At 55.9% G+C, this 22,124-nt stretch overlaps 1 protein-coding gene across 1 annotated transcript in view; it reads left to right on the forward strand.

Annotated features, from left to right (window-relative positions):
- Positions 1-404: 404 nt before the first annotated feature.
- Positions 405-22,124, forward strand: part of LOC103621968 (probable E3 ubiquitin-protein ligase MID2) — a 60,217-nt gene continuing 38,497 nt past the window's right edge. Inside the window, 2 exon segments of the mRNA XM_008640857.2 lie at positions 405-427; positions 15,953-16,665. Of these exon segments, the coding sequence (XP_008639079.1) occupies positions 16,009-16,665 (657 nt within the window). The 5' untranslated portion in view covers positions 405-427; positions 15,953-16,008.

The following is a 22,124-nucleotide window of genomic DNA, read 5'->3' on the forward strand; positions in this document are numbered from 1 at the left end:
TGAAGATGATGGGCAGTGTGATTATTTTGCTCCTCTAGAAGGAGTTGCTGCTGCCGGTAACGAACACACCTTCTGTAACAAACCTGCCTTGCCTGCTCGAAACCCTTCTGAGGCTGGTGCTCCTCTCACTGGGGCGGGAGGGTCTGTGGCTGCTCCCCTCAGCTCCCTCCTGGGGAGGGGCAAAGCCCTGGGGAGGCTGGAGCCTGTGTTGCTGCTTTCCCTTGTTTTCAGTGTTCTTTGCCTGGAAAGCGAGTGTGTGTTGCAGCCTAATGAGTGCCTGGCTGGACCTTCATCTTGTGCGAACGAGCGGCCCCTCCGATTAGCGAGCACACACGTGGGGATGCTGCTGACCGGCCTCAAGCTGCTGCTTCCAACGCTATCGCTCGCTACTGTGGAGCCTGGATCCCAAAAATGCCAGGGCAAGGAGGTCAGCAGTGGGAGAATGGTGTGTCTGTGTGGCTCTGAAAGGCGCCTTGTGCTGTGCGAGGGCGGGGGGCTCCAGCGGCATGCAGGGAGCATCTCACCCCTCGGATCCTGGGTGCCTGCGTGTGTTCTTACACAGTGCTGCGAACTTCGGGTTGGACCTTGGTGCCAGCGGCCCCGGGACCTGCCTCTCATGCATGGGTGCAGGGAGGGGCACGGTGCTGAGCCCCGAGGTTGTGGCTGTGTCATCCTTGGGGGGATGTGGGGCAGAGCTAGGCACGCTGCAGCCCCGGCTTTTGGGGCGCCAGTGGTGGGGCCCTGCCAGCGTCGGCAGGATGTGGTGGCTTCAGTATCTGCCCTTCCCCTGTCTTCATCCCAGCCCCTTCCCAGGGAGCATGGCCGGTGGCAGAATTGCCCTTTTGTGAGCTGCACTTTCTCAGGAAACAGCCGATTGTGCTTGCTGGCAGTCCATCCCTCTGCCTCCACTCTGGGCCCCTGCCCTGGGGCCAGGCGGGTCCTGTGGCCAGGGTGGGGACACCCTTGCCCTTGTTTACTGCTGTGGGGAAGGCAGCCCCCAGCCCCCAGTAACGCCCGTCAACACAGAGGGGAGAGAAGTGGGTTGCTGGCCCCCAGGACCACCCCAGTGTGGGGATGGGGCTGGGTGACAAAAATTGGGGTGCAGCCGGGGCTGGTGGGGGGGTCAGGCTGGACCACTTTTTATCTCCTTTTCATGCAGTCTCAGCTCGGTGGTGCCAGTCAGCCTCCATGCAGCTCACTGGTCCCCGTGTCACTGTGGGTTGGCTTCCTCCCCCAGCAAACAAACCTGGAGTGCCCTGGGTGCCAGGAGGGCAGGGGACATCTCTCTGCTGGGGGCGTTCCCTGTGTTTTGGTGCTGCTGTCATCCCTCTCATGGAATCATAGAATAGACTGAGTTGGAAGGGACACATCAGGAGCATTGAGTCCAATTCCTGGCCCTGGGCAGGACACCCCAAGGATCTCATCATCTGCCTGAAAGCATTGTCCAAGTGCTTTTTGAGCTCTGGCAGCCTTGGGGCCGTGACCACTTCCCTGAGGGGCCTGTCCAGTGTTCAGCCACCTGCTGGGTGAAAAAACATTTCCTGATGTTCAACCTAAATATCATGTCCCTGTCCCCATTTCCCTCCCGCGACATGATGTCCCTTTCTGTGTGCGTTTGCTCATAGGGGATGTGGGCTGTCCCAAATGTCCCCTGGTGCTACACCAGTGGCTGCTCCCAGAGCCCAGGACTGGGGAGGGGACGCTGCACCACTGAGGTGCCATCATGTCCCCCATTGCCCAGGTGTGTGGGGAAGCCCGGTGTGCTCTGTGTCTGCCCCCACCTCAGCCAGGGCTGCCCTGGCATGGTCCAGGAGCATTTTGGACTGTGCTGAACTGGGGGAGTCTCTTAAATCAAAGTGGAAAAGGCTTTTGGTGATTCTGATTCTGTTTACTGTTGAAGCTGTGCTGGCTGGGAGGTCCCAGTAAGGAGCTGCTGCAGGAGCCCAACGCCGCCGCCAGGTCTTCCCGGCTGGGTGGTGGCATCTGGTTTGCTTCCTTTGGGGCATTTCCCGTGGGATTTCCGCTCTCGGACAGGAAAAGGGTGTGGATGGGATCCAGTTGGAATGGAATCTCAGCCAGAGCGGCTTGTGAATGAATGGGGACGCTGCTGTCACTGTGTGGGTTAAACTGCTTCTGAGTTTTTTGCTCTCAAAAGACTAGAGTGACTGAAGGGAAGTGGGGGAGAGGGAGGGGAGGGGAGAGTTGTGTGGGGTTTTTGTTTGTTTGGGAGAGTTGGAGTTTTTGATTTTTCTGGGATTTTTTTATGGATGTTGCAGTTGGATGCTGCAAGCTCTCAGGTCTCAGAACTGTGTATTTTATAGGTCTCACTGTCTGGAGACTCTGCTAGAGGGGGAGAAGGAAAACCCAGAGGCTTGTGAAAAAGCAGTGTGAGAAATAAACGAAAACTTGCTGCATCACTGAGACTCTGAGGGCAGATGCAAGGGATGTGTGTTGCAGCCGTGCAGGGACACGTACAGCAGCTCCATGTGTCAGTTGCGTTGGGGTCCCCCAGCTTCACACACTTTCCGTGGGATTCAAAATGAAAGGGCTCCATGCCTCTGCGGAATGTCATTATTGTTGTTTATAGCTGAGATTCGTGTCTAAGAGGGAAATGAACTGCTCAGTCTGCTTGCCTATTGCTCATTCTGCAGATGCAGGAACTACACCACGTTGGGATAATGGCCTAGAAATTAAATTTTGCTTTAATACACAAACTCAATTTTGAGTTGGTTGACTGAAGGGGAAAAAATTACATTGAGGCAGGAGGCAGAGGCCTGGCTGGAGCAGGGTTCAGGCCCAGGGCAGTTGGTGTTATGTGGAGAAGATCTGTGGGGGCACAGGGGAGGTGGGGATGTGCCTGCTCTCCAAGGTGCAGCCCGCAGCATCCCCTGGCAGCACAGCAGCCATACTGAGGAATAAATTAGCTTTCTTTTTCAAAGAGACACAGAGCAGCTTAAATGCATTTCGTGGGTGGCCCTCAAAGAACCCCACAAACCTTGTTGTGTAACAGGACTAAGTGCAGTGAGGCAGGGAAGGGTGGTCTCAAGGATGCTCAAGAACCCAGAGCAGGGGTGGGCTGGGGCAGTAGCAGTGGCCTTTGAGCTCGTGGTATGGGGCTGTAGGCAGCTGCTCTCGTTCACTGCCCCCTGGGCCTCCTGGGGGTGAGGAATTTTGGGGGGTTTTGAGCTGCAGAGTGACCTGGCTCAACACTTCTTTAAGGAGCAGGCTGGGGTTTTGGCTGGATGCTGTACTGGCTCAGGCTGCTACCCGCCCTGTCGTGCTGATGCTGAGCCCCAGTGCGACACTGTGATGGTGGCACTGCTGGCTGTGTGCTTGTGCTGCCTGGGGTGTCCAAGGTTCTGGGGTATGCTGCTCTCTGGGTTCTTTCTCAGCAGTTTCTCTTGATCGCTGGCTGGAGGCAGATGGTTTGGGAATGAGGCACATGAGGGTGGCAGGGGTCTGCAGTCTCCATGCAGTGGGGAAAGAAGAGACACAGGAGCTTCACATCCCTCCTGTAAGTCCTCCAGAGCCCCAGCACTGTGCCTGCTTCCCATGCAAGAGAGCAGATGTGGATCCAGGCTTTGGAAGTTCTGCACGAGGGGTTTTACCCTGGTGGGACAGCCAGGAGTAGCCAGGGCTGCTGGTGATTGCTGCCCTGGTACTGTGGATTTGGATGAGGTGTGTGCATCTTCTATTCTTACCTCCTTGCATCTGGCTGAGATCTCATGGGAGAAAATGTGGGGTGTTTAAAGTGTGAGATTGGTGAAATGCTGCCTGGAGAGGCTTTGGAGTCTCAGTCTATGGAGGTATTTGGAACCCAGCAGGTCACCGTCCTGGGCAGCTGGCTCCAGGTGAGCCCCATCCCCAGAGCCCGCTGTGGACCCCAGTGGATTCTCACCCAGGAGCACGGTGTGCTAGCGCAGTGCCATGCTCCCTGGGTGCAGCAGGCATCCCACAGCTCTGGCCTGCTGCAGAAACACACTGGCTCAGGCCATGTAATGGCATTTTGTTTATCTTAAGCAGCTGATGTTGCAGCCGGCACAGGGGAGCCGTGGGGAGCACGTCCCCGGAGCAGCCTCTGCGCACGTCGGCGTCTCCCGAGCCCGGCTGGAACCCTGGCAGCGCTGTGTTGCCTGGGGTTCTCTCTCCCCCCTCGCTGCCCTGCAGCGCTGCTGGCGCTCCTGGCGCTGAATGCTGAGTGCAGGGGCTGGAGCACCAAGCCAGGATCCCGGCCGGCTCAGAAACTCCACTGGGACCTGGCCTTGTGCTCTCTGCCGGTGTCTCTCACTGCCTGTGTTGTTTTCCCCTCTCAGAAACATGCTTTAAGGTTTTTTTTTAGCTTGAAGGTTTTTCCCTGGCTGCAGTGGCTCCTGCTCTGCTCCCTGGTGCTGGCAGCGTTTGTGAGCCTGCAGGAAGGAGAACAGGATGGGGTTTGTCTGGCAGAAGAGTGGTGAGTGCTGAGCTGCGTGACTTGGTGAGGAGCAACCCTCCAGAGTCTTCTTCCTTGTCACGTTCCTTCTCCTCTGTGGCTGGTGGGGGGATGTGTCCTCTGGGATCCCCACGGCCATGCCTGGCATTCTCCAGGATCCCCGCTTCTCTGTGCTTTGCCTCTCCGGTTTGCTTTTCTCCTGGGAATTCTCAGGTTTCTCCCTGATGAGGGCTGGCCTCTCCCAGGAACAGTCTCCTTGTTTTTATCCTCTGTGATTTTTCTTCTTGGCCCCCAGATCCAGATCGGATCCTTCCTGGCCTCCTTGCTCTCCCAGCATTTGGGCTGCCTTGTGCCAGCTGTGAGAGCCTGCAGATAGTGCGAAACTGAATTTCTGGGAAGGACATTGCTCTGGTCAGCAGCTCCGTTGTATTGGGAAGGGAGGAACCCAGCTTCTGGCTGGCATCAGAGGAGGCTATAGGGGTGCTGGTGCTGTCACCTCCCTGTCCTGTCTCCACGTGACATGTTTGTGGTTTTCTGGCATTTAATCTTTGAGCCTTTTTCCATCACTTTCATCTGATTCCTGAAGTCGTTTAGCTGCTTCATCTTATGAGTAATCATCGCAGCATTACAGCTGTGCCCCTGCACGTTGGGAAGTGACTCAGATGCTCTGCGGGGTCACTCAGCGGTGGCAGGGTGACCAGTGTCACGGAGGGAGGTGCCACAGGGCTGGGGACTCCTCACAGCCCCTTGGCCATGCCAGGGCCACCATGGGACCAGACCCAGCTCTGGCACTGGCCTGGTGTCCTTGCTGCGTGTGGGGGTGACAGTGGGCAGGAGAGGGGCCTTGGAAAGCTGCTCAGTGCTCCAGCACTTGGATGAGGGAGACCATGGGCCTGCCAGACTGAATGTATATCTGTATATATAATGCTATTCTTTTTTTAAACTCTTTTGCTCCTGTCAGTACTTTCCCCAGGTTCTGGCCACTGTTGTGGTCAGTCCCAGAGTGACCCTGCAGAGTGCTATGCTCCCTCCAGCACCCCAGGAATTTGTGTGCACTTGTCATTCCTCAGCAGCTGTGAGCTGTGCCTCTGTCCCTGGAGCCGCAGCGGTGTCCCACAGGGAACCAGCAGTGTCAGATGCTCTAGGAGGCAAAGGCACCTTGGTGTGTCAAACCCCAGCGAGGTTCTGGCATCATCTGTGATTGTGACAAATGCAAAATTCGGAACGTTTTTGGTTCCGTTCAGATCATTAAAGAACTCGTCAGTGCATGAGAGCAGGTATTGTCTGTGCCGTGCCTCTTGTCGTGCCTCTTGTCGCCAGAAGCCTCTGCCTCCCTCCGGCAGCCCACAGGGAGGGAGCGGGATGGCAGGAGGAAATTACCTTTGTAGTTACCTGCTTTGTCTCCTGAATTGCAGCTGAGCAGAGCTGAAAGGGATGGCAGGCAGATCTGCAGCTCCTGCGCGCTGCCAAAATTACCTTGGCTGCCCCTCAGAGCTGGGAGGAGAACTTTGGAGAGATGCAGCGTGGTGGGGCTGGCCAGGAACAGGGGTGATGGAGGCAACCAGCACGGTCCAGGTCCTCCAGGAACTGGGTGGGGACAGTGGACTTTTGTTTGGTGTGCTCTGGGGTGCAGCCTGTGCTGGGTTCAGGGTTGTTCCCTGGTCCATTGCCACAGGCTGATCCACGGGGTGCTGGGGTGAGCTGCATGGTTCTCCCCTGGCTGTGTGAGCTCTGGACCTGCCATCAGCAGTTAATCCCCATCCTGGCATGAGCCATGGGAATCCATGTCCTGCACTGGAACGGCTGTGCTGGTGTCCTTGGCTCAGGAAACCCCTCCTGGGTGGCTGGGGAGGGAGCTTGGGGCTGATCCCAGAGGATGCAGTGTGGTACTGCTGGTGGAGCATCCTTTGATGTGCTTCGTAAGGTGTGAAGGACACCGCTGTGGGTGTTGGTGGCATTCAGAGCAGAGCATGGGACATGGGGACCGGCAGTGGCTCTGCCTGTCCCTTCTGTGTGCTGGGGCCTCCTCCTCTCTCTCTAGCGATGCAGCCCCTTGGCAGGGGATATTGCGGGGGGAGGCTGAGTCAAGGGGAATTGGTGCCTTTTTGTTCATAAATGTATTTTATTTTGAGATGAAGGGCAGAAGTGCTCCTGTGCAGCAGTGGTGTGGGTGGAGAGGCCTTCCCAAAGAGATGCTAATGGTTTTGAGTCACCTCAGGGCGCGGGAGCATTTTGTCCTGAAAGGCTTTAAATGACCTGTGTAATGCGCTGGAAAAGTGTCCGGGGAGCACTCTGTCACTCCCTCTGTCACTCCGAAGTGCGGGAGGAGGACTGGGAAATCTGGCTGGTCCACGGAGCACTCCCAAGGGACTGGGGTAGGAAAAAGGATTAAGAATTGCTGTGATTTGAAAACAAGCCCTAGTTGGGCCTTCTCTGGAATGAAGAGGAGGTAGCTGTAGGAACAGCAATGTGGCATCCTCAGGCTGGCTGCGGAGGGAGGCGTGGGGGTCCCGTCCCTGTGGCGCATGGGGTGCAGCCGTGCGGGAGCTCTCCGCAGTTTGCCCGTGGCTGATCCAGAACAGCGCTGGCATCGCTGGCTGTGCCGTGCTGCAAAGGAGGCACGGCTGGGGCACGGGCGCAAGCTCCATCTCCAAACCTCCTGTGCTGGGACCCCCCCGGCCAGCTTGAGCTGGGCTGGCTCTGGGAAAAACGTGTCTCCAAGACTTGTCCTCTTGTGCCTGGAAGCCTGGAATGGTGAAGCCCCAGGCTGCACCCTCGGCAGCGGAAGCTCCCCTCATTTTAAATGATTTATCTCTTTTAGGTGGCCCAGTTACACCTGTCTGAGTGCCTCTTTCTGAGCATTTTGGGGGGTGGGGGGAGGAGGGTGTAAAAGTCCAAAATATCTGCATTGTTTCTGCACTGGGCATTAACAGTAATTATCCCCCCATTGTCTCCAGTTCCTGCAGGAAGTCTTGTTTATCCTTCCAGCCTCCCAGGAATGCAGCCCAAGGAGCTGTGCAGATATATTTAACCTTGCACAGAGCAGCACAATGGCCCTTGGGTTTCCCGGCTCTGTGGTATCTGTCGGAAGTGCAGCCGATCTGTCGTTTTGGGGTGGGGAGGTTGGCGAGGGCGCCGGGTCGGGACAGCGACAGGGCTCCGGGCTGCCTGCACAGCCTCCATCCGCAGCTCGAGGCCGGGATCTGCCGGGGGTCGGAGCTGCTTCTGTCCTGCTGCTGCACTGAGCAGCAAAAAGGGACTGAAACGGTGGCATGGGCAGCGTGTGTTCTCCTGGGCTGGGGGCTGGCGTGGTGCCGGGGCACGTGTGCTCCTCGGAGCTCCATCAGGACACACAGCAGCCCTGAGCCAGCAGGGATGTGACAGAGCCTTTGGTTCTGACAGCAGCTCCCTTCCCCTCCAGAGCCGTTCTTGCTCCCTTGGCCTCATTCAGTTTTGTCCCTTCCCAGCGTGGGTCAGGTGGTGCAGAGGGGCAGTGCCCAGAGCCGGTCGGGAGGCACAGTGGGGGGATGCCCCTCTCGGGCTCTGTGCCTTCGCTGGGGTGGGATTGTGCCGTGCAGGGGGAGCCCCCCTTCTTTGATTGAGGTTCTGTTGTTATTCCATCTCCCAGAAACACATCCCTGCAGCAGAGCTTTGACTTTTGCATGGCTGGAGGGGTCCTGGGGAGCACTGGTGAGGGGCCAGCTCCTTGCTGGGATGCACTGGCCCCTCGCTGTGTCATGCTCACGTGGCAGCAGCACGGGTATCTTCCCAGGTGTGGGTCCATGTGCCCCGGCTGTTTCCCATGGTGGGCTTTGCCACGACCCCAACCTTGCCTTCGGTGTGGTCATGTCTCTGCACTTCTTTGAACTCCTCTCCTCTGTGGGTGAGTAGTGGCAGTGTCCTGCGCTGGGGCTCGGTGTCCTGGAGGAAGCACTGGAGTGGGGATAACCCTGGTGTGCCTCGTGGGGTGCAGGCCCTGAAGGATGCCAGTCCCCTGGTATGGCACTGGGGCTGTGAGCGCCGGAGCCAGCTGCTGCTGCTCCAGCCTCTGGAGAGACCGAGGGGTTTGCCTTGCAGTACGCTCCTCCTCATCAGGACCGATCTCTGTGCAGAGCTGGATGATCTCCGCAGCATCCATCTGGGGGATCAGAGCTGTGAGCTCTGGAGCCCAAAGGTTATTCCAAAGCACCAGCTGCTGCTGCAGCCATGCCCTCCCTCATCCTTGCTGGGCCTGGGGCTGCTGGCTGTGGTGGGATGAGGCTGGGCTGGAGCTGCACTGCAGGCGGTGGCTGAGGAAGAGGGGAAGGATGCGGAGCCACAGGGTGCGCCTGGAGAAGGGCTCAGATCAAAAGACTGCTGTCGTGTGTGGTCTGGCAGGAGCCAGCTGGGAGCAGGGCTGCTTTCAGGAGCTGCTGGTACAGACATGAGTGCTGGGTCTGCTCGCCTGCCGTATAGCATCAGCTGGAGAGCACAGAGCTGCAGAAGAGGTAAGGGAGGGGAGGGGTGGTGAGACCTGGAGCAGTGGAGTCCTGTGGTGAGACCTGCAGCAGTGGAGTCCTGTGGCAGGAGGGGAGGGACGATTTGCAGGGGATGGCAGGGCTGCCAGGGCTCTGTGAGTGCTGGATGTGCCAGTTTGGTGGCGTGCCCAGTCCCCAGCTGCTTTTCTCAGGCTGGAAGGGGGTCACTCACATCTGCAATGGCCTTGGGAAGGTGGGACTGCTCCCACTAAAGCCAGTGCCTGCAGCTGTCCCTGGCAGTGCTGCGGCCCCCCCTCCCAGCTCTCAGCATCGCTGTGACCCCCCAGCTTCAGCCAAGGTTTCAGCCTCCGAGCTGTGGTGGCAGCTGCTGGCAGAGGGACTGTGGGTTTGGGCATTGCAGGGGGAATGGGATGGATGGACGGGCAGACGGACTGACATATGCAGTGTGTGGGGAAGAGGGTTGCCATGGGCTGTGACCTGCCAGAGGCTGAGCCTGGCTGCTGCAGCCCCAGGTTTCATGGATTGGGGAGGGAAGTGCTGGGGACCCTGGGGAGCTGCTGTCTTCCCCAAGAACTGGAAGCAGCTGTGCTGTGCTCCAGGGACCTGCCACATCGGAGGGGCTGGAGAGGTGCCCTGGGCTGGAGAGGTGCCCTGGGCTTTTTGTGTCCTGTCAGCTCTCAGACCACTGACGGAGAGGGCAGGGGAAGGTTCCTGTTCGGTGCACCGTTGCTGCCTGGGGCATCTTCAAGCCCCTCCAGCTGATGAGGAATCCTCATGGCATGACTCCTGTTGTATGGCTGCAGGAGCCAGGGAGCAAACTGCAGGGAATCCCTTCCTGATCCACCCTGCAGCTCAAGGGCTCCAAACGCCACATCCCCTGGGAGTCCTTGGTGGACACATGCTGTGCTGAGGTCCTCTGGGAGCACTCCAGGAGCTGTCACCTCCCTGGGCACTGTTTGTAGAAAAGAGGCAAAATCTTCCCTTGTACCAGGATATCACTGGAGATCAAACAGAGGATCTTTCTTTGGTGCTTGCCTCTCTGGCATCATGGAGGTGAATGAGGTGGAGACCTTGTAGGCTTTAGCCTGCAGGAAACCCAAGTTCCTGGAGCTGCTGCTGCTCCCTGGTCAAGATCTCCATGAAATCCCGATAATGTGCTGCAAGGCTGGCACCAGCCTGGGAGAACAGGGAGCACAGCTCGGCAATGGCTGTGTCCTTTTGCAGTCGTGACCCACTCAAATAACAACACATTTGTACCTCATCCTATGCTGCAATCCTGTTGGACAAGTTGATGTCAGTAGCTGATGTTTAGCATTGGGCCCAAAAACTGCTCCTACTGCCCAGCGCCCTCCCCATATCCCACATGCCAGCCCACAGGAGCAGGGCTTGTTGTTCCTCATCAGAAGTGGATGCAGGGGGGAAGGTTTTGTGGCATTGCTGGAACCAGTGGAGGATCCATGGATTTCTGCCAGCTGCGAGTGGATTATCAGCCGTTCACACCAATGGGAAGCATGGGGCTGCAGGGCTGGCAGGAGGGGATGGTCGGCAGCGCTGGCTGGGCGGGGGCAGCGTCTTTGGGATGAGGGCTCCTGGGGTGTGTGGAAACCACTGGAATCCCTGCAGGAGTGGGTGGTGGGGTCTCTGGAGCTGCTCCATGAACAGATGTTATCGGAGAGGAGAGGGAGAGAAGTGGGGGTGGGAAATGCAGCACCTCAGACCAGAGGAGGGGCCCCCTGGGAGGGATTGGATCAGGGGTGCAGGGACCTGCTGCTGCAGGGAAGGGAGTGCTGGCTGGGGGGTTGTGCTGGACCAGGGTGCTGATGTGGGGCTGGAGCACCCCAGCTTGGATTCGTGCCTGCATATTAGTAACTGAGGCTGGTGTGGAGTTCACACATTGGGAAATAATCCCTTTTGTGGAATGGGGGGGAGAAAAACCCCATCCAAAACTAGTTGTGCAAGCAGTGAGGGCAGAGGTGATCAGGGCACCCAGTAGCATGTGGGGGGCTCCTCCCAACACTGGAGCCTGACAGGAGACATTCAGGAGTAAGGGGACTTCGTGATGGAGCAAAATGGGATCATCCCATCAGTGAAGGCAGCAATGGAGGTGAAATTCCCAGGGGGAATAAGGTGCTGTGCAAAGGAAGGAGTTAAAGAGCACAGGTGGCCAGGGCCTGGTGGGCTCTGGTGGCTCTTCTGAAGGGTTTATGAATGAAGCAGCTGAACTGCCAGCAGACAGGGATCTCTCATTGAAGGGAGCTGCTGCCTGGGAACGCAGCCTCTTGGCTCTGCCCTTCATTAAGAGATGCAGGGAGAGAAGTGGAAATTATGTGGAGCAACTTTGCTGTAGCACCAAGCAAATTGGTTGGGAAAATAATTAAAGCTGGTATGGAAATGCTGCTTCAGTTTGATGGATTAGGGACAGCAACACTGGCTTTTCTACGGGAAATCCAGTTTAACTGCAGCAGGAGGTGTTCTTTTACTAGTACAGCAATAAAGTGATTGGGGAGGGCAGCTGGGAGATGGATCATTGGGATTTTCAGAAAGCCTCAGACAAATTTGTGGAGTTATTATGGTGGGAGTGGTGGGAGAACAGGGCAAGTTCTGTTGGGTGTGTTCAGGTGTGCTGGGAGGGAGGAGTAGGGGCAATGATGTGGCCAAGGAGTGCTCTGTGCTGCCCTGGCTGGGGGATGCTCTGTGCTGGCTGCGGCTTTTGAGCTTCAAATTTGGTGTTAAATATGCACAGCTGATGCAAATAAAGCACAGAAAAATTAGGTAACGCTGGATGTGAATGGCTGGAGGAGTCTGACGGCCCCCCCTCTCCCTGGGGTGCCTTCCTTAGGTCAGAAGCTGTTGCTGGTTGCACGGCGGGGTGCTGTGTTCCCTCCTAGGGCCCTGCTCCTCCTGGACAGGCCCGTGCCAAGGGCGGATTCAGGGAAGCTGGCTGGGAAGGCTGATGCTGGCAGGAGTGCAGGGTCACTGACCTGTCCCCCCCGAGCTCAGAAGGGGTCCCTGCTGCCGCGGGGGCTGCGCCGGGCTCCTCGGGAACCGATGAATGAGATGCGGCTGCTGCACGGGCTGTTCTGCCCTCCCCTCCACAGTGATCCAGTTTTGAACTAATTTTCCCAAGGACAACAAAAAGCATAGAGACAACTGCTGCCCAGATTTTGTATCCTGCTGTCGCTGAGCCAATTAAGGAAAGGGTTGCCATATTTTATTACTTTTTTCATTAATGCACGGGTGGAGCAGCATAGCTCTTCTAAAGCCTCATTCTTGGAAGGGGCTGAGCAATCTCTGCTGGAGCTTTTTAGCGGGAGGGGAAGGAAAAAAAAAGAGGGATAAAAAGGGGGAGGGGAAATAAATAAATAATCATACTTGGTGTGGAATATACCAACCTGCAGAATTAACATTTGTCTGAACAGGTCTGGATATCCTTATGTGGGACTCTGAAGGCTGGCCAAGCTCTGCCCAGGGTTGGTGCTGGGGGAGACCAGGGGGAACTTTATGTGGTAAACATAAAATGGAAGACATAGGTAAATATGGGGCCTGGATGCTCCTCGAGGGAAAAGCATGGATTTTGGGTTGGCTGCCTGTGCCTCAGGTGATGTACACCAGGGTGTCCCCCCTCCTGGTTATGGATGGGGTGATGTGGGCAGCATCCCTCCTTCCATGTCTCTCCTTCCTTCTTCCCTTGGTGCCAAACCTCTGCATCTCTCCTGAGGAACCTCTGAGCTTGAGATGTTGATGAAGGGCTTCGATATTGTGAAAATAATAATTTGGGGGAAGAGGTGGGGGAACCTTTGTATCCAGGAACCCTTGGTGAGCACCCCTGGGGCTCACCACGCTCCTGTGCTAGGTTGGCACATAGGTTTTGGAGCCCATCTGGGCTGGAAGTAAAAGCAGCGGTCACTGTGTCCCAGAGGACCTGGCACTGGCCCTGCATTACCCTCAGCTCTGGCCACCCTGGGCTTCACAGCTCTTCTGTTTTGTTAGTCATTGATTTTTTTTTTTCTCCCCTGGGTTTTGGGCAAAGCTCAGATCAACACAAAAAATGGTTGGTTGGATGTCATGTGTTGTTATCCTGCTGCTGCTGCACATCATCATTACAGGCCAGCATGAACAGGACCACTGACCCTTGAGCACAAGTGACACGGGGCTGTCTGTAAACAGTGTTACTATTTTATAACTCTTATGTTTAGGGAGTTAATGACTCTCAAGAGAGCAGAGTTTAATCTAATCAGCTATTCCTTGTGCTCTGTCAGTCCTGGACATCAAAGAGAACATCAAAGTGAGCAGCGTGAAAGGCTCTGATGGCAGCACGGCTGCTTTGCCAGGTGCAGCACCATGAGCAGGGCTCCCCTCCCTCCTCCAAGGGGCTCCTGCAGCTCTGGGCAGGCTGCTGTGCCTGCTGCTCTTGCTCTGGGCAGGCTCCTGTACCTGCTGCTCTGCTGCCTTCGAGCAGGCTCCTGTGCCTCCTCCACACCTCCGAGAGGGCTCCTGCTCCTGTCCCAGCCTGAGGCTCCTCTTGGATATGTCACAGGTGAAAGCTGTTGTCCCAGCAAGGAAAACAAGGTTAATATACAAATGTCCCTCTGTAACAAAAGCAAAGGCTGTTTAAACTTTTTACATTGTTTTCCCTTGGATAGCAGTGGAGCTGCATGTGAGGCTTAGTGTTGGATGTGGGAGCTTGTGGGAGTGTGAGACATTGCTCCATGGGACAGTTGGCTCTGGAAGGGTGTTGGGGAGCCTCTCATGCCAATCCTGATTTTTAAATTCTTTTCCCAGTCTTGGTCAGGCTATGAAACAAATCCTGTTCTTGTCCTTCCTTTTTTTTCATCTTTGTGTTTGCTAACCAGAGAGAATCTGTGGGTGCTGTGGGGAGGTGGGAAGGGCTGTGCCCCCTCAGCTGGGCTGGTGCAGGGGGTGCTGGGCTCTCAGGGCCGGGCAGCTGCTGTGTCTCTGGTGCCCAGCACAGTGAGGGATGGCGTGGGAAGTGTTCCAGCTTGAGGGCCCAAGGGCAGTGCCGGGAGGTGCCCGGAGTGGCGATGGGGGTGTCATCGCCGTGCTTTGGGACCCCTCATCCTGCCAGGCGTGGGGGAGCCCAGGGGGCCTGGGGCAGGCATGGCACAGTGCAAGCAGCCAGGCACAGGGCCAGGAGCGTCTCCTCCCTGCTGCTTTCCCATGGCTGCAGTGGCTCGGACGCTTCAGGAACCTGCTGGGAGCTGTGGAGAGGAAGCTGCTGGGAGCTTGTGTGCTCCTCTGCTTGTTTGGATGCAGCTACTTCTCCACTGTCTCTCTTGGGGAAAAGAAGAATAATTATAAAGAAAACGTGTGTGTGCGTGCGTGCGTGCAAGGCTGCATTTGGCCAGCGAGAGCTGCTGCAGCATGAATGTATCAAAATATCCAATGGATTTATTTTATAAGCCCCTTGAGCTGGTGCAGGAAGAGCTCAAGGCCTCCTCCAGGCACTTGCAAATCCTCTTTCAGACGATTGGGAAGAGATGGTGTGACAGGGTGGGTGTGATAGAACTGGTGCGTACGGTGGGAGGGGGCAGGTCCCAGTGTGGCACCTGTGCCATTTGCAGCTGCTGGCAGCAGCCTGGGGCTTCCAGCAGCCAGACCCTCTCCTGCTGCTGGGTCATCCCCCCACACTTTGGTTACAGCCCTGTTTCATAGAATCCAGACTGGTTTGGGTTGGAAGGACCATAAAGCTCATCCAATTCCGATCTCCTGCCATGGGCAGGGACACCATCCACTATCCCAGGGTGCTCCAAGCCCCATCCAAGCTGGCCTTGGATGCTTCCAGGGATTCACAGGTTTACTGGGCAACCTGTGCCAGGGCCTCCCCACCCTCTCAGGGGAGAGGGTTTTTCCTCTTCTCCCCAAGCAGAGCCCGTGCACCACTCCAGGGTGTTCCTGGGGTGGAAACGGGGCCGGACTGGACACCACGTTGCTTCTCACAGGGTCAGTTCCTGCAGCAGTGCCAGGGTGAGGGGTCCCTGTGGCTGTGACTGAATGGGGCTCTCCCCACATCTATGCTGAGGGACAGCACCGTGTGTGTGATGAGGCATCACTCGGAGCCTGCCTTGCTGGGGCTGAGGGGACCAGGAGGTACCACTCGTGCACTGGGTTGTGGGTGAGAAAGGAGAGGCTGGATCTGGTTCCGTGTCACTACATGGCTGCTTGGGAACACGCTGGGATGCTGCTGTGTAGCACTCGGGGTGCAGCTCCTGGTTTGCTCTGCAAACTAGAGTTGGGAGCAGCAGGTTGAGTTGCCTGCTGGGAGCTGTTTTCCAGCCTCGTGCAAGGGAAGGGAGCTAAAAATACAGCTTGTTTGTCTCCAGCTGGAGTTGATTTAGGCATCCCTGGCTGTTGTGGAGTGCAGCGGAGGACAGCCAGTAGTGGAAGTTTGCTGACTGTAATTTCGCTGCTCTGCCTCCCCACGCTACTCCAAAAAGCAATGGCCAGGAAAAGCAAGGAGCAGGACGGCGTGTTAAGAGCTCCCGACCTGCTCTGCTCAGAGTTTCCACGACTTGATTTGCCTTTCCCCCTTCACCAGAAGCAGGCAGGCCTGGAGCTGCTGGAGGGGATGTTCAGAGTTTTATCTCTGCCATGCAGAGGAGCCCTTCTGCGTGGAACGCCAGCATGGCCCCGCCCCGCTCTTGGCAGCGCACACCAACCCAAACACGGAATCATGTGGTTTCTCCTGGTTTTGTGTCCTGTTTTTATGGTTCAGGTCCTGCTCTGGCTGGGCTGGAAGGTGTCAGAGGAGCTGCTGCTCCTCCTCTCCCACCCCCTCCATACGGCTCCTGTCCTGCTGCAGCTCCAGGCTCTGTCCGTGTGCTGTGAGACGCCTCAGTGAGAGGCTTCAGCCTGCGCTTGCAGGGGCCCAGCTGGGCTGGAGTTGACAGCGTCAGAGTGCAAAGAGCATCAGGGAGCTGTGGGGGTGATGTGTCCAACCCCCCAGGCACCTGCTGCTGGAGGAGAGGAGCAGCCCAGGAGTGCAGCTGTAGCTGCTGTCTCACATCTCTGTGCTCCTTCCTTGCAGGTTCCTGACTGCCTTCCCTGGTTTTTGATGCTGAATCAGGATTGTGTTAACTAAAGATGGAAACACTGGAGTCAGAATTGACCTGCCCAATCTGTCTGGAGTTATTCGAGGACCCCCTCCTGCTGCCCTGTGCCCACAGCCTTTGCTTCAGCTGTGCCCACCGCATCCTGGTGTCCAGCTGCTCCTCCAGCGAGTCCATCGAGCCCATCACTGCTTTCCAGTGCCCCACCTGCCGCTATGTCATCTCCCTCAACCACCGGGGCCTGGAGGGCCTCAAGAGGAATGTGACGCTGCAGAACATCATCGACCGCTTCCAGAAGGCGTCCCTGAGCGGCCCCAACTCCCCCAGCGAGAGCCGCCGTGAGAGGACCTATCGCAACAGCCCTACCATGTCTGTGGCCGGCGAGAGGATCGCCTGCCAGTTCTGTGAGCAGGATCCGCCCCGCGACGCCGTCAAGACCTGCATCACCTGCGAGGTGTCCTACTGTGACCGCTGTCTGCGGGCCACACACCCCAACAAGAAGCCCTTCACCAGCCACCGGCTGGGGGGGCAAAAACACTTCCGCGGACTCACGTGCCTGGAGCACGAGAACGAGAAGGTGAACATGTACTGTGTTGCTGATGACCAGCTCATCTGTGCCTTATGTAAACTGGTGGGCCGCCACCGGGACCACCAAGTGGCATCGCTCAGCGATCGCTTCGAGAAGCTGAAGGTAAGGACGCAGGATCCCTCCAGAGCACTTTGAAGCTCAGTCTTTATGTGGGAGCTGAGGTTGCCGTGAATGCGGTGTGAACCTGTGTGGATGGTGTTTGACCTATATAAAGTTTGAAATCCCTCCCCGTCCCCCGTGCATTCTGAATGAGCTTGCAAAACACTTTTAATTCCTTTTTTTTTTAAGTGATAAAAACTACAGCAGGTCCCATCTGGGGTCATGCTGGTGAGGCTGTGGCTGTGGCAGCAGTCATGATCCCATTAGAACCCTGCTCACACCTTTCTCAGCTGCTGCTTCCTCTGGCCTTTCTCCCTTCATGTTCCAGGCTCATTCTGCCCCAGAAGTGCTTTTCTTGGATCTTTGACCTGTTCATGTTCAGAACAAAACCACTCTCTCTGCTCTCATGTATTTTGAGGGCAGAAGGAATACTTCATTACTCCAGCAAAAACGCAGAACATTTGGGGTATTTTGTGCAGATCAGATTATTTTTTCCTCCTTCTTGTTAAACAAACTGATGCCTGGAAAGAAATCTTCCTAGATGTCCAGTTTCCTGGGCTGGTTTCCCACCTCCCCATCTCCAAACTCCCCTAAACCTGCTGTGAGGTGCCTGGTCCTGTGACTGAACACCCCTGATGGCAGGAGGAACGGGCGGTGGGATGTCCTGGGTGTTTCTTCCTTATGTTCCAGCCACCAGGTTTGGCTTTGGTTTAGTGCTGCCAGATGGGGCCTGGGGAGGCTGGGCTTTGCCTGCCCCTCTCCCATCTAGTCATGCCTCACCTAAGCTCCCCCAGTGTGCGGAGCTGCGCCAGCAGCCCTGTGCATAGTCCAGGACATTCTTTTTCCATGAGGAAATGTCTCAATTAGCAAATTGGAAACCTTCGAAAGCAATGACCGTGTACGTTTGCATGCAATAAAACCTGGACAGAGAAATTAAAACCTTGGAATATTCCTCCCCAATCCGACCTGTGCCAGCCAGGCAAATCCATCTGAGGAAGCCTCGCAGGCTGCCAGAACACTATTCTTTCCCCTTGTCAATACGAGTCTGAAGTGATTTTGGCCGTGGAGGGAAGCTCTCCTCTGCTGGAAGCATTCTTGCTGTGCTCTGTATCCCGCCCAGCTCTGCAGGGCTCGAGCTGCTTGGGGAGCAGGGGCGAGGGTGGCCACAGCTACCTGGGGAGGACCTCGATGTGTGTCCTTCCTCTGGTTCATCCTCTGGCACATCCCTGCCTCTGGCTGTGCATTGCTTGGGCTGGGTTTGGGTGCCTCTTTTGCTGACACTCTAGCTCCGCTGCAGGAATTGCTCAGGATTGATGCCCTGGCAGTGCTGAAAATTCCTGCAAGTACCTGAAATAGTTGAAATCCTTAAGTATGTGCTGATAGGATACCACTGCCTGGGAATCTGCGGCCAGGGGAGCGGCTGCTGCCTCCCGTGGGCCTGCCCTGTGTCCCGTGCCCACGGCAGGGCTCTGCCCCTCGGTCCCCTCCTCAGGACGTCACTGGTGAGCTCGATGGCTGCTCCCAGAGCTCGGCAACACTCTGGGGCAGCCAGCAGTGAGCAGATGCACTTAATCCCTGGCTTTGATCCTGCAGCTTGAGTGAGCTGGGAACGCCTTTCAAGTTAGATTTTTTTGATGGAAAATTGGGTTTTTGAAGCGAGTAACTTCCTGTTGTCAGAAGGGCTGTGCTTTCCACAGAAATCTTTGGTGGGGAATTTTTTTTGTCTCTTTAGAGAGCCGAGTGCCTGAAACTGGACTGGTGTGTGTAAATGAGAAACCTTCTCCCAGTGCTCCCCTTTCTTCCAAGCTGTTTTTACGTCTGAAGTCTGCAGCGTGTGACAGCAGCCTGACTTCCTGTGAATGCTCTGCAGCAATCCATCCATACTGTATTATACACCTCCAGATGTTTCAGGAACCATCTTTAATCCCTTTAATGTATGTGATGGGTTTATTTTGTGCATGTTCAACTCCATTTGTTTATGTTGTAAATTACAATTCTGGCCTAAGTGAGCAGTTTTCTTGGTTTAAGCAGGGACCACGTGGATGCCAGGCAGGATGGGCCAGAGGATGGAGTGCTGGATCATGTCCAGGAGCTCTCTGAAGCTGGGGTGCCTGGGATGGATGCAGTGACATTCTATTTCCCTGGGAAGGTTCATGTCAAGGGTTATCAGCTGCAGAGATCCTGAGGGAAGAGAAAAAGCTTCTGGGGCAGGAGAGTGTCTGCAATGGAGCATCTGTTTCACAGTGCTGTGCTGGCACACCTGGAGAGCTGCAGGGAGAATGGGTGATGAAGCACTGGTGGTGTTTCCCACTGGTGAGGCCAACATGGGATGATGTAAGGATGAGGTGAGGGGTGCCAAGGTGCCCTCAGGAAGTGCTCCTGAGTTAACATGGCACATTTAAGGCCCGTCCTGCTGTCCCCTGCAGCCCCTCATGTGGTGGGTGAAGCATCCCCCAGCAGCATGGACTGGGCTGGCTCCTTGGTGGGGTTTGCCTCCACTTCCCAGAGTTTTCTATGATGAGGATGGTAAAACACTGGCACAGGGTGCCCAGAGAAGCAGTGGCTGCCCAATCCCTGGAAGTGTCCAAGGAGAGGTTGGACAGGGCTTGGAGCAGCCTGGGACAGTGTAAGGTGTCCCTGCCTGTGGCTTTGAGGTCCTTTCCAACCCAAACTATTCCATGGTTCTCTGATTCCCTAGCCTGACAGCACCAATGCTCCTGCTGCCTGAGCTTGGCCAGGAGTGGTCCGAGCACATCGGGATGTTGGTGCTTGTTTTCCCTCTCTGTGGGTTCAGGAGGGGTCGAGATGTTGAGCACAGGCAGTGACAGAGCTGTCTGCTGGCTCAGCTCACCGGCTGGAAGTCAACATTAAAGATGAAATTAAAACTCTGTGTAGATTAAGAGCAAAACTAATGGCCTGACCTAGATACAGCGAGTGCCCAGGACAGCAGTGCATTATCTGCCGAGTGAAATCTCAGCCAATTATAAATTCAGATTGCCTGGAACTTGCAATTAGCATCCTCTCTGTGGTGCCTGCCTGGGTCCTGCCCGCGCTGCTGTGCCAGGGCTGGGGCAGGGTACACTGAGGGACACAGCAGGAGTGCTCTGTGTGCAGAGCTCCAGCTGACTCCTCCGTCCATGATTTCTGGTGGCAGGAGTATTTGAAGGAAGGACTTCACCTTAATTACTGGCCACTGCCTGTGGCTTTTCTGTGAGCTCTGCTCCCTTTAAAGAGACAGAGAAGGGCCAGCTCTGAGGAGGCTTTTCCTTTGCTGGTGCTGAGTCTTCTGTAGATTGCCAGGCTGTAAATATGCAAAAGAAAGAGAAAAGCGGTGTTTTGTAACACATCCGCTCTGTGATAGAGAGAGAGCCCTGAACCAGGTAGAAAACCCATCCTCTGTTACCTGTCAGAGCAGCGCTGCCTCCCATGGGGCTGTGGGAGTGAGACCAGGATTAACAAAGCCTCCCTGTGCTGACAAACTGTGCAGAGAGCTGGTAGTGATTCCAAGGCTTTTAGGAGAGTGGTAGGGTAGAAAATTGAGGAAAACCCTCCATCGTGCTTCCACGTGGGACTTGTTCACCTGGGAGCTGCGAGTGCGTTCCCACTGGTGCAGGGTGAGTCACAGATTGCTGCTTGATTTATAATTTACTGCACTGCCATGGGGCTCAGAGGAATTTTGGTGTGCATATCTCTACTTCTTCACACCAAGAAGAGTCAGCTGAGGACAAGGGCTGCAGTTGTGACTGCTGAGACTCCCACACAGCAGATGGGGGCTGTTCCCAGCAGGAACAGAGCTCTGGTGGTGTCAGAGCTGTTGCCCCCTGAGCCCTGAACCAGGGATGCTTTTGCTGCTTTATTTCCAGAAGGGGAGAGAAGGGGATGCAGCCCCAGCCAAGTCTCGCTCCAGGTCGGTGGTGGTGGAGGCTGGAACCCCCCGCTGCTGTGGGGACCCCAGGAGGGGACACGTGTCCCCACAGGTGCCACAGCCTCAGCTGTGTGGGCAGGGGGGCTTTGGGCACCCCATGCTCAGCTGTGAGCTTCTCCACAGCTCTGGGTGTTTCCAGTGTTACCTCAGGGCTAGTTTGTTATCCAGTGACCTCCCTGAGCCGGGGGACCTGTGCCACACACCAGGGTTGCCACCGCAGGCTTCTCAGCCCCGTCAGGGGCACAGCAGCGAGTGCTCAGCTGACACTGGACACCTGGAAGATCATTGTTATCCCTGCTTGAATATTGATTGTTTGGAGGTCACAGGGGCCAGGAATCAGCACTGAGGGCTGGGATCTTTGATAATTTTCTTTTCTTCCCAGAAATCATCTTTTTAGGGAGGGTTTGCCTTTTTTTTTCTTACTAATAACTAAGCTATTATAGATACTGAGATAGCAGAAGTGCAAAACTGCGTTGGTTAGATTAATCTCTTGCTTTTTCCAAACCTACATTCGCCTCCAAAATGATTTCAGTGTTGCTATCTCAAGAGCAGCTTGAGCTGGAAAATGAAAGCATAAAACTGTGTGAAAATCACTTGGTGACAGTATGTTTGGGATGAAGCTGGAGGATTCATCTCTAGCCTTTATATCCTGGGAGATGGCAGGCCAGAACTGGAGTCCAAGGTCTCTGGAGGGAGAAAGATGGTTGGCAGATGAGGTTCTTTTTAAACAACAGGTGTCACCTTCTTTGATCAAAGCCCCTGTGTTTCTGCAGCAGGGTCTGGTTACCTGCCTGCTTCTGCAGCTGCAGGTTGTTGAGCTGCTCGCCTCCCTTGCAGGTGACCCTCTTGCACTGAGGGGCAGTGGAGGGTGTGAGCCTCCATCCTTCCCCATCCAATGGCTGTGGTTCTAGAGAGCTCACGGCTGCTGCATTTTCTATTTTATTTGGGTTTTTTCCCTCTTTCTGCTCCTGGCACTTCAGCCATGTCAGTGACAAGCCCTGCCTGAAGCCAGGCTGTGGTGGGCAGAGCTCATTGGGATGGGATGAGGGGTCTCGAGCTGCTTGTGTTGGAAGGTGCCACCCTGTGAACACCTCATTTGGGGGAAACAAAGTCTATTTTTGCTTTAAACAAATGCATAGCCAGCAGTTTTGGAGAGCATAGCCCTACCTGGAGGCTGGGCAGCAGCACTGGGATGCAGGGTTGAGTGGAGTGGGCCGTGCTGCCCGCTGTGCTCCTGCCTGTGTGCCCCTGCAGCTCTGGGGGCGCAGGGGGGCTGCTGCGAGGCCACCAGCCCTGCTCACCCAGCACCGCCTCCCTCGCAGATGGAGGAGCAGCAGTGCTGTCCCCCTCCTCACAACTGGCAGCCCTCCGTTCCCAAAGCAACTGGCAGCTTTCCTGAAAGATTGATATTCCTGCCCTGAGTAGCTGTTTAATATTCAGGATATATTGCATTTGGGCACAATGAATATTCACAAGTGGGAATGAGCAGAGCTCAGCTGATGCTCCTGGCTGAGTGTGGGGGGGGTGACGCTGCTCT

Source organism: Corvus brachyrhynchos, unplaced genomic scaffold, assembly GCF_000691975.1.
Source record: "Corvus brachyrhynchos isolate BGI_N302 unplaced genomic scaffold, ASM69197v1 scaffold351, whole genome shotgun sequence".
Classification (NCBI taxonomy): Eukaryota; Metazoa; Chordata; class Aves; order Passeriformes; family Corvidae; genus Corvus; species Corvus brachyrhynchos.